This window comes from Mustela nigripes, chromosome 4, assembly GCF_022355385.1.
Source record: "Mustela nigripes isolate SB6536 chromosome 4, MUSNIG.SB6536, whole genome shotgun sequence".
In the NCBI taxonomy this organism is placed as follows: Eukaryota; Metazoa; Chordata; class Mammalia; order Carnivora; family Mustelidae; genus Mustela; species Mustela nigripes.
This window is the reverse complement of record NC_081560.1, coordinates 22,950,712-22,964,854: the sequence shown is the minus strand read 5'-3', so window position 1 is coordinate 22,964,854 and position 14,143 is coordinate 22,950,712. Positions and strand designations below refer to the sequence as shown.

Sequence of the window (14,143 nt, the reverse complement as noted above, 5' to 3'; positions counted from 1 at the left end):
CTCCCGGGGCCACCAGCCTCTCCCCCCAGCCTCCCTGGCCGCAGCCAGTTCTCTCAAACCCACCCTCCACACTGCAGCCCAAGAGGCTCACATCTAAAGGAATCTGCCCTCTCTGGTTCAGGGCCCTTCTGCAGCTCCCTCTGGTTCTAGGCTAACGTCTAGTCTTCCTAACAAGACCTCTAAGTTCACACACCAGCTTTCCCCACCAGTTCACGCAAGAAGTCCTAAGTCAGCGCGCCCACTCCACACCACACTCTCTACTCCAACCCCACTTTACAGCTTCTAGCTTCCTGGGCAGCCATGCTGCAGATTGGGTCTGTGCCTGGGAACACCCTTACCTCTCCACCCTCTGCATCTTCCCGGCTCCCTCTCTGTCCCTCCTGGATCTGCCCCCGACAAACTGCCCCAAGACACATCTCTGCATCACTACACTGATCTGTGACTTTTTATTTACACACCCCTCTCCCAGCCTGAGCTCCCTGACTCTGGAAGGTCTCATATAGACAGGTGTAACACACGAATAAATGAGTAATTCAGTAGCCAGAGCAGGACAAAGAGGCATTTCACACAATTGACCCCCCAACTCTAGACCTGCCCCTGGACATTCAGTACATAGTGGTGGGTCAGGGAACAACACCTTCCTCACCTCTTTACTCAGTAGCCTATCTGCCTCTGGGCTCTTTTTAAAGTTTCTTCTTCCCTTCACTACCTCCTCGCTCTGAATCCTGCTCCCATAAGACCCTCCAGGGCCTCTCTTAGGTTTGCCTCCCCATCTTGCAGGGAGCTCCTTGAGGAATGAGATCATATTTTATCAAGCTTGTGTCCTCAGCCTCCTCATGGCCACATGTGATAAACGCTGGTTGAATGAATGAGTGTATGGTAAGTGTGCCCAGCTCTTTACTCTACTTGATAAAACCTCTGAAGGCAGGATCCATTCTCTTAAGTACCAACCCCCTGTGACCACTGTGGACCAATTCTGTGCCAGGCACTAAACCAGGTGCTTCTACACACACCCCTCCTCATTCTCTACCCTCTCACCCCACTCACCCCAGGTGTGAGCGCTTTCCTGAATGGCCTATTGGCCCCCTGCTCAGCATCACCTACTTCCCACCTGTTTATAGACATCCAGCCCAGCTGCTCTTCCCCAACCAAAGCATTGCTCTGGGTGCTGAGCACTTATGGGCTCTAGTCACTTAACCCTAACAGCCTTATCAAGGGGGTGAGCATACTATACTATCTGAAGAACTTGAGGCCTTGAGAAATTTGGGTGATAAATCCAAAATCATACTTCTAAGTAGCAAGGCCAAGATTCAAACCAGGTGTGCCCAAGCCCCAAGCCTTTCATACAAATAACCACCAGCTGAGGCTATCTGGGTGTCTCAAGCAGTCTAAACTCACAAACCACACGCTGAATGCCAGGACACCTGTTGGCTAAAATGGAGGAGGAAAGGGTGGCCCTTTCTCTTTCGGTGTGTATCTCACAGAGGTCACTCTCTCAGGGATGTTACTGCTATCCATCTAGCTGCAATGGCCAGAAGCCTGGAAGTCACTTGGATCTCTACTTCAATCCCCAAACACATCCAATCTGAAAACCAGTTTTGTCCATTCTGCTCTAAATATCTCTTGACTCCATCTCCTCTTCCCCATTCTCACTATCACGACCGGAGTTCGGACCACCATTATCTCTTACTGCAATGGTATCCTTCCAGTCTTGCCTCTGCACACAGCACTGTGACAGCACTATCTTTAAAACATACATCTCATGACATCATTTTCCGGCGACTTCAGGATACTTTGTCCTCAGGATAACTTCCAGATTCTTTACCTTTGCTTGAGGGCACTTATGCCCTCTAGTCACTAAGCCTTTGCATATGCTGTTCCTCTTGCCTAGGACGCCCTCTTGTTCTTATTTCTATCTTCTGAATCCTTCTGGCCATCTTCTTTGCGCACACCCTCAGCCCAGTGGGCTAGTTACTCCTTCAGTGGATGCTTCCAGATCCTGCTCACATTTTAGCAATTAACACACTGCTTTGTAATTGCCTGTTCACTTGAATCCCTACCTCACTAGTCAGTCACGATTAACTTGTTCAATCTTTTATCCACTAAACAAATATGTACTAGCTGTTAACTCTGTGCCATAGTTAAATACTTACATACGAGACACAGAGCTGGACATTACCGTGGAGAACAGAAACCTCACCTTCTCTTCCGGGCTCCAGATTAGTCTTAGCAGGAGGCTCAACAGGTTTATAGAACCAGCGACGGAATGCGCTTGCGTGAGCCCGTGTTGCCGCGCGTACTTCTGGGAATCGTAGTCCCCAGGTTCGGGCCTCTATAGCGCAGGCGTATTCAGATTGAGACCGTTTTACTATTGATGCGCATGTCCCGGGAGGCGGAGTGGTGAACTGCGCATGTCTAAGGGGTGGAGGTGCGGTCGATAAGGCGGTGCACTGCGGAGGTGGGGCATCGGTGACTCCCGGCCGTCGCGGACCTGCCTGCGAGAATGGCGGGTAGGGGGAAGCTAATCGCGGTGATCGGAGACGAGGACACGGTGACTGGCTTCCTGCTGGGTGGCATAGGGGAGCTTAACAAGAACCGCCAGCCTAATTTCCTGGTGGTGGAGAAGGATACAACCATCAATGAGATCGAAGACACTTTCCGGTACGGTAGCCCGCGAGGCCTGAATGGGACCCTTTGCCTTGGGTGGGAACGCGGAGAGCAGGCGGGGGCGGCGCTGGGACCCGGCGGCCGGGCCTGCGCTGGGCTTCCGGGCCCCGACACCGAGGGTCAAGGAAGGTGGTCCGGCAGCCCTTCCGGAGGAGGCCTCTGTGCTCCAAGTTCCCTTTTGGGGCTTGGGAGAACCCGGGCTATGTCAAGTCGTCATCTTCACATGACTGTGTCAGGAAAGAAGGGGAACAGAGCTCGTGACGGGCGCCGCCCCAGGGTCGCGTCTCAGCTCCGCCCACGTTCGCCCCCAGCCTTGCTAGCACTCGGCTCTTGCGGATTGGCATGTAAAGGAACCACGCACTCATCGGGAACACCTAGGCAGTGGGGTCGGGGTGGAGGTTCCTTGTGTTTTCACGTCCCTTAGAGGCTAACAACAATTCTGTAAGGTAGGCGTTATCGTTCTTCTTTACAAGTGGGAAAACGAAAGCTCAGGGAGGTTACGTACTCAAGTACGTACCATTTGGAAGAGAGGGAGAGAGTTTGAACCCAGTCCCAACTCTCTTAAGCCAAGTCCACGCTTTGCTTGTACAGTTCCCTCACGCTTAGAATCTCCCATTGTCCTGAGTGCAGCAACCAGATAACCAGGACAGTGTCCTGCTTCCGGCTAAGATCTTGCATTTGAAGTTCTTATTTCTTGCCCTGGGACAAGAGTAATAGTTTGGTAGTGTGAATGCAGGCATGCCCCTTAAACCAGGAAGTGAGACTTGAATTGAGAATGCCAGCCCCTATGCTTTCTCACCCTTCTCTAAGGTCCCTGTTGCCAAGTCTCAGGGACATACCACGTTTACCTGTTTTTCCCTACACAGTCAGCCCTGAGATGCAGGCTCAAACTGGTTCCTGCTGCCTGCGGTGTGAAAGGCCCTCAACTGGCCTGATCTCTAAGCATTCTGGCAAAGTGACCCAAGTTACCATGAGAGAAGGACAGATTTTACTCCAAGAACTTTCCATGCTTCTATCCAAAGGGACCCAGAGATCATCAGGTCTAACCAGCTGTAGTGCCTGGCACAGAGCAAGCACTCAGTAAAATTAGTTTTTAATATTTTAATTAACTAATGTATGGGTGATGACAAAGAAGGGAGATCCCAGTCTAGGCTCTCTCTCTGGGGAAAGTATGATTTTCCTCCTTTTGTCTGTATTCTTGGCTCACACCAAACTTCCCCCCTGATCCATCCGCCAGCCTCATCAGCATAGACGTTAAGGCCTTTAGTGGCCTCATCAGCCTCCTTAAAAAAAAATTGTTTTCCTTTGAAAAGTTAAAGTATTCATGTGGTTTGCAAACTAATATTTAAAAGGTTTAGACATTGAAAAGTCTTATTCCTGTCGCACCCCGTCTTTTTCAACTTCATTAACTTCCTTTCTCCACCCCTGTAAACACTTAATTGCTTATTTACCTTTTTCTGCTTTTTCTTCATGTACATACAGAGGGACAGACATGCATATTCTTAACCCTCGTAGCATACAGAATATGCCAGCATGTGCCCTAATCTTCAGCACCAGTTCACGTGGAAGCCTTCCAAGCAGGGGAGGTAGAAGCCGACCCTGACAGCCAGGGCCCTTAGATTTTGTAATGAGGTTGATCCTGGTTAGAGTGGAGAGAGTTTAGCTAGCAACCTTTGCCCTTGAACTCTGCGGTTTCTGGGTCAAGCCCATTCCCCTCTACAGCCGAGCGTCACCACCTCACAGTGGACTGCCTGGAATCCCTTCTCTCTCAACAGGCAGTTTCTAAACCGGGATGACATTGGCATTATCCTCATCAACCAGTACATCGCAGAGATGGTGCGGCACGCGCTCGACGCCCACCAGCGCTCCATTCCAGCTGTTCTGGAGATCCCGTCCAAGGAGCACCCCTATGATGCCGCCAAGGACTCCATCCTGCGCAGGGCCAGGGGCATGTTCACGGCCGAGGACCTGCGCTAGGGCCTTCCCCACAGCCAGGCAGCTTCTCCCCAGGCTTGCCGTCAGCCCTTCTCTAAGTTGTGAGCCCCAGCCCCCTGCCCCTTCCCATTCCACGAAGAGGCTAAGTGAGGGGCTTCCAGGTTGCTGGGGCTCTGCCATTAAAGTCAAGCCTGGTTAGGGAACAGGAAGCCTTGAGTGTTTTCTCTCCACTACCTCTTCCCTGTGCTGTTACACAGTGTCATTGTTGATGTTAAATTAAAAAAGTAATATTCTTGTTTCTCTCCGAACTGAGGCTGGGTGCTACATGGGATGAGGCCCTTGGGGGGATTAGATTGGCAGGGCTGGGAAGGGTTTGGCCAAAGATACAGGCATAGCAAAATTGGACCAGGAAGACTGTGCCAGGAGGTCTTAACTCAAGGATGGATCTTTTGAATCAACAGTGACCTGCTCTGGTGGGGAGGAATGGGAGAAGGCTTTGTGCCTAGGCCCTTGGTTCCCCCACCTCAGTGTCTCTTGGGCTAGGAAAGGACCTAACCCCAACGGATGGAAGCAGAAACACAGGAAACCTAGAAGCCTGTGGTATTAGACCGAGCCTGGGTCCTCCAAGAGGCTTGGAGATCAAGGGTCTTAGCCGATGGGCTCTGGCCTGAGGTTGCCTCTGGAGTGAGGCGTGTGAGGTCTGCTCCAGGCAGGGCGAGTAGAACCCTGGCCCTGTGTGAGGTGAGGCCTGGTTGCCGGGTGACTGCCTGTGGCGGCCCCTGCTGTCAGAATGACTGTGCTTGCTATTGCTCACCCCTCGGGGACAGACAGCCAGGTACTGCTGCTTCCCCTGCTACCATGTCACGGCAGTTCAACATGGATACGCTGCGGCAGAACTTTTGGAAGGAGGAGTATCTGCGGGAGAAGATGTTGCGCTGTGAATGGCACCGCAAGTATGGGACGATGGTGAAGGCCAAGCAGAAGGCTAAGGCAGCAGCGCGCCTACCCCTCAGACTGCCCACCCTGCACCCCAAAGCCCCACTTCCACCTCCACCAACCCCCAAAGCGATGCCAACCAAGGCCCCCAGCCCTGCGCTGGAGACCCCTACTATTCAGTCAGAAATGTACCCAGTCCCGCCTGCCACCCGGGCTCTGCTGTATGAAGGCATCTCCCACGACTTCCAGGGGCGCTATCGCTACCTCAACACCCGAAAACTGGACATGCCAGAGATGCGCTACATCTTCCCCATCACCTCCAGCTTCACGTACGGCTGGCAGCTGGGTGAGCCCCAACCTCTCCACAATCATCCCCCTCATGAACACAGAGCCCCTGCCCTGAGAGGCAGGCCATGCTGTCAGCACTAGGCACACGAGACGTGGTTGGGGGTGTCCATTCTAGTGGGGGGTCCAGGCCGTGAACATAAGACAAAGGACCCATTTGAGAAGGACCAGTTCCATGATGAGACTAGGGAGTGATGGGGGAGATGGCAAGGGATGGGTGAGGCTTTAAGCTGGATTGTCCAGGCAGGCCTCTCTGGGGACCTAACAGAAGTTAAGTGACACAAAGGAGGAAGTTGGATTTTATCCAAGTGGGAGATGAGGCCACAGAGTGTTTTAAGCCCGTGAATGGTAATGGTAGGGTACTAACTATACTGTAAGTAACGGCCTTTCCTGGGAAAGAGTCAACTCTAGCAGCTGAGGTCTGCATCTGTTGGGTCACCCTGGCAGGAGAGGACGATGGCTTGGGCAAGGGTGATTAGCAGTAGAGCCGAGGAACATTCAGGCTCTGTTTTGGAGGAGGCGTCCTGAAGCCTGCTGATGGACTGAATGACAGAAGGGGAAAGGAGGCTGTGGCAAAGCCCGGGTGTTGGGCCCAAGCGCCTGGACAAGGAAGATGGGGAGGAGCAGGGCTGGAGGGTGTGTGAAGACAGGTGGGTCCTGGCCGTGCTGGAGGGGCCAAAGAGGCGGCTGTGTATGGAGGTCCCCTCTCTGGAGGGAGGTCAGAGCCGAAGATGCAAGTTTGGGGGTCATCAGGATGTAGGTGCTATTTAAAGCCTGAGGTTGGGTGGGCTCACCCGGGGAACTCCAGGAGCTGGAATGTGACACGAGACACAGGGGGCACAGAGAGGGGTAGGGAGATGATGTTGGTGGGCAGGCTGTCCACCTGGACCGAGTCTGCTTTCTCTGTGAGGCTGAGAGTCAAGGTTGTCCACCTGGAGGAGAGGGGGGAGGCAGTGGTGTAGCTGGAGATGCAGAGTTAAATGGCACAGGAAAGGGAACATGCCCGCAAGTGTGGCAGGACTGCTGGGTGAGGCTGTGTCCTTTGCTCTCTGTGCTCCTGAGTTGCAAGTGAGGCAGCTCAGTCATGGGTCGCTGTCCGTGTGTGTCGTCGGCGGCCCCCGCCCACCCGCGTGCTTGAGTGCCGGGGCGAAAAAGGTGGATGGTTGGGGATAAACACGGCTGATGTTTTGCCTAAAGATTTCCCCCACTTTCCTTAGGGTCCTAAACGGAAGAGGAAAAGAGGAATTTTCCCACAAAAGCAGAAAGCATGTCCCAAAAGAGCAGGAGTTAAAAGGAAACCCTCTCTCTCCCAGAGCCGTCTAGCTTTGTCTGTCCCCATGACCAGCACTGCTGGGTGTCCTGCCACCGGCTCTGTGGAGGAGCCTGAGGTGGGAGAAATGAAGGCACGTGACAGACTGGCCAGTTGGGCCATCCCTGCTGGTCTGGACCCCCAGCTGGTTCCCTGTTTGCCCACAGCCAGTGTTCCTCAAAAGTACCTTTTATTCCTTCACACTTCCAACGTGGACACAATACAGGCAGATTCCTAGGGCTTCGTAGGCAGGGCTCCCACGCTCCGCAAGTTCCCTTTCCCAGGCCCCATTCCTGGCCTCTGACATATTTCCGCAGGCCCCCCAGTGAAGCAAGAACTGGTCTCCTGTAAGATGTGCCGCATTGAATCGTTCTTCCGAAAGAATGGGGCCTTCTCGCTGCTTGACCCTCAGGACCTGGCTCTCTGACGGTGGCCAGGCAGTGGACTGAGCGAGGGAAGAAGAAATAACATGCCTCCTGGTGGGGCTGAAGCTGCTGTGTGTGTCCGTGTGTCTGGCCTCCCAGGCCCTGAGGCAAAGTTCTGGGCCTTTCTTGGAACCACCTCTATTCTGCCTTTGCTGGCCTGCCTTTTGCTGGCTTTTTCCTTAATCCCCATCTTTTTCATCAGCCGTTTGAGGATTCAGCAACGACTCAAGGGGGCTGTGAAGGGTGGGCGCTCCTCTCTAGGCAAGGGCTCCTCAGCGCCAGGAGGCCACAGTAGCTGCTGGAAGCTCTGGGTGTTCCTGGGTGAGAGTGGCCCGTCATCCCAGAGGCCAGAAAAAGGGAACAACCCTCCCTCCCCCATCAGCGTCCCTGGCCTCCCCCTCACCTGGCCCCTATGGCCCGCAGCCGCCAGGTCCTCTCCTGGAGCCCTCGCTGCAGCTGCTCCCGCAGGGCCCGTCGCTGCCCCACCGCGTCCTCCTGCGGTGGGCCGAGCGCTGAGTCCCCGGGCGCCCGCCTGGTGGGCCGGAGGGAGCCAGCAGGAGGCAGCACCCAGCAGATGCGCCCCTCCTGCTGTTGGTCTGTGTCGGTGCTGGTGCGCGACAGAAGGGACCCAGGAGGCGCCCCCACCCACCCCTGCCCTGGCAGGATCGCGGGGGCCCCGCCGTCTTCTCCCGTGAGTCTTGCCTGTGGCGGGAGCTGGGCCGGGCTGGGTGGGGGCCCCAGAGGGTGCACCCGGCAGTGGCGGTTCCAGGCGAGCCGGAGGCGTTCCAAGACCTGCGGGAGGCGGCTGTCAGCGGCCACCCGGGTCCGCCCCACGTGTTCCTCATCCCTCTCGTGCCCCAGGCTGGCCCAGCGCGGCCCGGGTACGCACCCAGAGCCTCTGCTGCTCGCGGGCCTGTCGCCCCCGGCGCCTGGCCGCGCGGTGCAGCTCCAGCAGCAGCTGCAGGGCGGTCTCCTTCTGTGCCGCGCTCACGGCCACCGACACCTTCTCCCGGTCTGGGAGCCTGGGCCATGCGGGCTTCGAGGCACCGGGGGCCTCCGCGCCACCCCTCAGCTCCCCGACAGTGCCCAGGAGCCTAGTGGAACCGCCGGGCACCTGCTCCTCCGTGCCCGGGCTTCCTTCCAGGCCCTGAAGCCCGTGTGGGTCGGGCACCGGCCCTGGGCGCCCCGGGAGAGCCAGGGGGTGCCCCTGCGGGCCCAAGCCCCCGATGCCTGGGGCCGCTACGGCCTCTGGGCCTGGGAGCCTGGGCGGTGGAAGGGGAGGCCGCGCCCCCTCCTGGGCGGCCCTGGGGTCTCCTGTGGCCGGCTTTGGGCGGTCAGTTTGGCCCTGCGTCAGCTGGGTTGTCCTTTTCCCGGAGCCAGGGCTCTCCCTTCCCCCAGGCTGAGGCTTCTGTTCTCCCGGGGACTTGCAGAAATCCCTAGAAATTCCCAGGGAACTGCCTTCCTCTGGGGGCTGTGTGGGCGCCTCTCCCGCAGCCACCCCCCAGGCTTGTGAGACTCGACCTGGGGAAGCCCAAAAGCTCTTCACTTCCAGACCCTGAGTCTCCTTCTGCGGCTCCTGCAGGACCTCTTTTCTCTGGCACTCAGGGCTGTTGTGTCTTTGACCTTGAAGACACTCTCTCCTCTCACTCTGGGGAGCCTTCCCCCGGGGATACACGGAGGCTTCCTCCCTCAGAGCCTGAGTAGCCTCCCCACTCTGACCCTGGTGTATCTTCTCTCTCGGACTCAGAACTTCCTTGCTCAATCCCCTGGGGGCCTCCCCTCTCTGACCCCCGGGGCGCTCTTCTTTCTGCTCTAGAGGCTCCTGCTCTCTCTGCCTCTGAGGAATCTCAATCCTCAGCAGTTTCTGAAGTTCTGCCCTCTCCTGGCCCAGGCTCCAGTCCAGCCCCTCAGGGGGATCTTGGGGTTCTGACAGGCCCTGGGAGGGCAGGCCTGAGGGTCTTAGAGACACGAGCTTCCTCCCCCATAGGCTTGTGGACGGCCTTTGGGTTGTAGGTCGGGCTTGTCTTCTCTCTCCTCTCTGGGCCAGGTCCTGGGAAGGAAGAGCATTTGGGCCCAGGCTTGTGAGGGAATCCCCATGCCAGGGCTACTTTCCCCAAGCGACCCTGGAGACTTCAGAGGCTGTCCCAGTGGACCTCATTTCCATTACAGCCCTTGCCTGATTCCTGAACTCGATAAGCCTACTGTATGTACTGTAAACGGTGCTTCAGGGAGGGCCCCTTCTTCTACCAGCTTACAGGAGGTGGCATCACTTCCCCCCAGTAGCCTCCTCTAAGGCAGACCCCACCCCTGCTATCCCCAATCTGAGAGGGCCTTTGCCCAGAACATTTTGACTCTTACCTTGAACTCAGAGCTTCCTGGGTCCCCAAAGCTACTGCTGGTGGTGGGGTTCGGCTCTTGTAAGCCATCTGAGGGAGAAAGACCAATGTCAGGAACCCTCTGGTCATGTCCCAGCCCCTCACACACATTCCACCTGAACTGAATGAGGGAGTCCCCAGCACATAAGGGGAAGGGGACGCCCTGACGACTGATGTTTGAACTTCAGCGCTGTCACAGTTCATTGGTCCACCTTTCTTTAAACTCCCTGCCATGTGCCAGCTTGTTGGACTGGCCTGCCAACAGCCCACCACACCTTCCTCATCCTCCCAGCCAAGGCAGAGCACCTCAGAGGAACATGAGCAGAACCTGCGCACCCTTGTCCTCGAAACCTCCACGGGATGCCCGGGGGTGGGAGTGGGGTGGGGGGAGGGTCTGTTGGCCAGGCTTGTCAGTGCCTTATAAGGGCACCCCACTTCCTCCTCGTGGGCCATCTAGGCCCATCAAGAAACCCACTGTATGCACCTTACTTTGCTGTTATTAAGAAAAATCCTCTTTAGGTCTTTCTTGGTTGCTGACAGTAAAAATCAAAAGAAACTCAAATGAAATTTTAGGCTGAAGCCTGCCCTAAAAACTGCAAGTTTCATAATTAACAAAAGAACTCTAAAAATAAAGATAGGAAACGTCTCTGCTCCCGTGCAGCTGTGAAGGAAGGAGAGTCATTCTGCATCCCTAAAACTGTTAAAAGAACTTGATTTCTTAAGATCCTAAATGGAGAACGTTCACAAGAATATTTCATCTATGCAATGTGGATGTGTGAATATTCACAACAGTAACCAAATGGGTATGTTCTTTGTGAAAATGTCTTTCAAACAAAGGAGTCTGATAAGACTCCCAAGCCTTTAGAAATGATTGCCACGAACAGTGAACATAACCCCCAACCCCCGTCCCCTCACAATTCTAATCTGTTGTCTTACTCGATAACTTATTTCTCTGGTTATAAAGTTGTAACTGATACTTCTGTATTCCCAAGAGATCTTTGCCTTGGAAAAATCTGTCGATCAGAAAAACAAGCGTTGGCTCTTTGCTTTTTCTCTCACGTGCATGATGCGACAACGAGAGGCTTATGGCTCAACTAGGTTTATTTAACCAAAAATTCGAGAGTCTGTTTCATTCAAATTAATAGGCCCAGGGTTCACAGCATCTATCCCATGGGATTCTAATTGCCTGTTTATGGTTATACCCTCACTAAGCTGTGAGCCCCGCAGTGACAGGGACCAAATGATAAGGCCAATGAGGCCAACATGATCTGTATGTTCCCAGTGCCCAGCGGGGAGGGGGAAGGGGTGGCAAACAGGTGACATGTGCTGCTGTTCCATTCCCTCCTCCCTGGGCCACTGCACACAGTCGTTGCCAGCACTCCCTCCCTGGAGCCCCAGTTTAGCTTCAGAATCCTGGACCCAGTGCCTGAGACAGCTGGTACTGAACAGGTAGAACTGGGACATAAAACCTACTTCTTGTCCCCGGGTGCTCCTTGGCACCCAATAAGAAGTATGAGATGAAGAATGACTGAGAAGGGGACTGGAATCGGGGCACTTGGGATGAGGACTTCCCACCACCTCCCCATCTTGCCTGGCTACCAGCCAGGGAGTCAGCGTACCCGGTGTAGGCTCTGCAGGCATGGGAGGTCTCTCCCACCGGGGGTCTCTGTCCCTCCTAGCTTCGCCCAGATCCAGGGCCCATGATGGGTCTACTGCCTGCCCCCTGCAGGGGTCAGAGGCTGCCTCAGAATCACCCTTGTAGCCCATTGGCTCTGGAAGCAGGAGGCAGCCTATCTGTCTCCCCACCCCAATGCCTGAGCCCAGTCCAGGGTGGTCTCTCCCAGCTCTGTCCCCACCCCTGGGTCCCAGGAGCTGGAACTCGGGGTCACCCTTTCCAGGGGCTGTGGGGTAACCCTATGGGTACAACTGAGTGAGAACCCCAAGAGGAATGTTGGGCACAAGGAAGAAGTGCTAGGCAGGACCGTGGAAAGAGATAGAAAAAGGGTCCAGTGTTTGGCCCTTCTGTGTGGCAATACAAACTGGACAGTTTCCTGGGAGAAAGACTCACCCGTCTGGAAGCTGGTGGGTCTGGCTCAGAGAGTCCCCAGCCTGAGGCAGTGGGCACAGCCTGGAACTCTGGAAAGTTGGAAGGTGCCCCAGTCCACAGGGGCTCATCCCCTGTGTGGTGGGCAGCCTTGAAGATGGCCCACGATCAGCCCTCCTCCCGGTGTCCGTGCCCATGTATGACCCTGCTCTCTCCCCCTCCTCGTGAGGAAACAGGTCACTCCCACCCATGCGAGCCTTCAGAAGAGACCTCTGTTCTGGCCAACAGTGCTGGCTGGGCCCTCCCTTAGCGGTTGCCCACTAACACCCCCACTCACTACAGCTGAGGATGCCTCAGCTCTCAGAGGGGGCTGCCAACCTGCCCCAAGAGCCTCCGACCATTGGTGACTGAGACCCCGGGCCTCTGGGCCTCTGCCCTCAGGAGCCAAGCCAGGCTTGCTTTCCTCCCACACTGCAGCCATGTCTAAAGCCTTCGAGATGTCATCACACCACTGATTTGATCAAGATGGTCATTAATTGTGCAACGGTAACATCAGGCTGTATGTAATGAGCAGGTCCTGGGCACTAGGCAACATGCAAAACCTTCATGTGGATGAGTTCACTGGGGCTCCCTCCGAGTAAGATCGATTACCTTCCCCATTTCGTAGCTGAGGGAACAGAGGCTTACATTCCCCAGGGAGCATCGGTACAGAGACAGAACCCAGGCCCATCTGTGTCCGAAGCCCCTACTTCTCCCACCTCCTTCACGACCACCATCACCCTAATGTCACACTGACCACCCCCCCGCCTCCAGCCAGGCCCCTGCTCACCCTGCTGGCCCACCGCTCAGGGTCCCCGCCTGTCCCACCATGGGGCTTGCTGCGCTGGCTCCATACACACCGGGCCTGGCCCCTCAGACCACAGCACTGGGGCCAGGGGGGCCAGAAGAGGCTCAGCCCTGCCCCAGTCAGCAGCTCCAAGTCCCACAGGAGCTGCAAAAAGATGGGGCGCCAGGGTAGGAAGGGGTGCCCACTCTGCCCTCTGCCACGCCCCTTGGCCAGCCCCCTACCTGCTCCTGGGCCCTCCGGCTCCACTCCATCTCCAGCAACACAGTGGGCAGCTCCAGTCCTGAGCGACAGGCCCGACTCTCTCGCACCTGCGGGGGACGAGATGGAGTCAGGCCTCCGCCTGGCCCTTCAGAGGCCATGCCCCACGTCCCTCACCTGCTGCAGGGCAGCCTGGAGCTGGCCCAGGGCTGCAGGGCGTCCAAAGAGGTGCTGGTACAGGGCTAAGGCCTGCCTGTGGCTGCAAGGGAGCCATGGGCCCACAGGTGCGGCTGTCTGCTCCATGGGGAGGGGGCGCCAGAGCAGGTGTCCCCTCCCTTCCTCCCTCTCCTCTGCTGCGCGAGCCGAGCCGGGAGAGGGGAGGACCAGGGAAAGAGGAGGAGACAAAGGCTCCCAAGCTCAGTAATGCAGGGACCTGACATGTGAGCCGGGGCCTGGACCCCAGCCAAGTCTCAGGGAGCCTCAGCCTGCCTTTGACCTGGGGTTCTTGGCTGTAAGGGGAGGCAGGGCAGGGCAAGGCCTGTGCTGAGAGCATGTGTTGCATGTGTACATATGACGCTGGCAATGGTGCTCCATCCACGTAACCCGCCCCACGCGGGCCACAGCCACCGACGGCGCACTTACTGTGCGAAGTGGGTCCCAGCCTCCCCATCCCGGTCTACGGAATCCATGCCGCCCCACAGAGGCGAGGTGCCCTAGCTAATGTGGGGTGTTGTCTTCTTCCTCAGGAGGCAGGTGGACGTGATGATGAATGGGCTGGGGGTAAACGTGGTCTGGGGAGGGGGCAGGAGCCACCACAGGCAGGACAAGGGCGAGCACTTCCCAGGTGCCTGCTCCATGGTATCCAAGTGCAAGGTGCTGGCCCCGGGTCACTCTGCTGACTCATCCGACACACGAGATGCAGCAGGTTGAGGGCATGGTTTGTGTAGGTTATGTCAAGGTCAGGGACAAGGACACAAGCTGGTCTGTCATTGCCACGTCCCCTGCTGTCGGGAGCAGCCCTGCGTACCCGCTGCTTTGCAGCCGCTCAGCGAGAGCCCAGGG

The 14,143-nt window shown here is 56.4% G+C and overlaps 3 protein-coding genes across 4 annotated transcripts; 2 read left to right on the top strand and 1 right to left on the bottom strand.

The window, feature by feature from the left end:
• Nucleotides 1–2,404: 2,404 nt before the first annotated feature.
• Nucleotides 2,405–4,910, top strand: ATP6V1F (ATPase H+ transporting V1 subunit F). The gene is made up of 2 exons (XM_059396442.1): nucleotides 2,405–2,661; nucleotides 4,443–4,910. Exons 1-2 carry the CDS (start codon nucleotides 2,504–2,506, stop codon nucleotides 4,642–4,644), a joined length of 360 nt encoding a protein of 119 aa, XP_059252425.1. The 5' UTR covers nucleotides 2,405–2,503; the 3' UTR covers nucleotides 4,645–4,910.
• Nucleotides 4,911–4,951: 41 nt separating this feature from the next.
• SPMIP1 (sperm microtubule inner protein 1) lies at nucleotides 4,952–7,619 on the top strand. Its single transcript, XM_059396443.1, has 2 exons — nucleotides 4,952–5,884; nucleotides 7,510–7,619. Exons 1-2 carry the CDS (start codon nucleotides 5,461–5,463, stop codon nucleotides 7,617–7,619), a joined length of 534 nt encoding a protein of 177 aa, XP_059252426.1. The 5' UTR covers nucleotides 4,952–5,460.
• Nucleotides 5,999–13,442, bottom strand: LOC132015723 (basic salivary proline-rich protein 2-like). 2 transcript variants are annotated; one of them, XM_059396440.1, is made up of 9 exons: nucleotides 13,259–13,442; nucleotides 13,105–13,191; nucleotides 12,866–13,027; nucleotides 12,061–12,128; nucleotides 11,612–11,715; nucleotides 9,976–10,043; nucleotides 8,507–9,667; nucleotides 8,021–8,409; nucleotides 5,999–7,934 (listed from the first exon to the last, which is right to left on the bottom strand). In XM_059396440.1, the coding sequence occupies exons 1-9, from the start codon at nucleotides 13,382–13,384 to the stop codon at nucleotides 7,832–7,834; spliced, it is 2,268 nt and encodes a 755-aa protein (XP_059252423.1). In that variant the 5' UTR covers nucleotides 13,385–13,442; the 3' UTR covers nucleotides 5,999–7,831. The 2 variants fall into 2 exon arrangements, with proteins under 2 accessions (XP_059252423.1, XP_059252424.1); XM_059396441.1 differs by lacking the exons at nucleotides 11,612–11,715; nucleotides 12,061–12,128; nucleotides 12,866–13,027 and having other exon boundaries at nucleotides 6,000–7,934.
• Nucleotides 13,443–14,143: the final 701 nt, after the last annotated feature.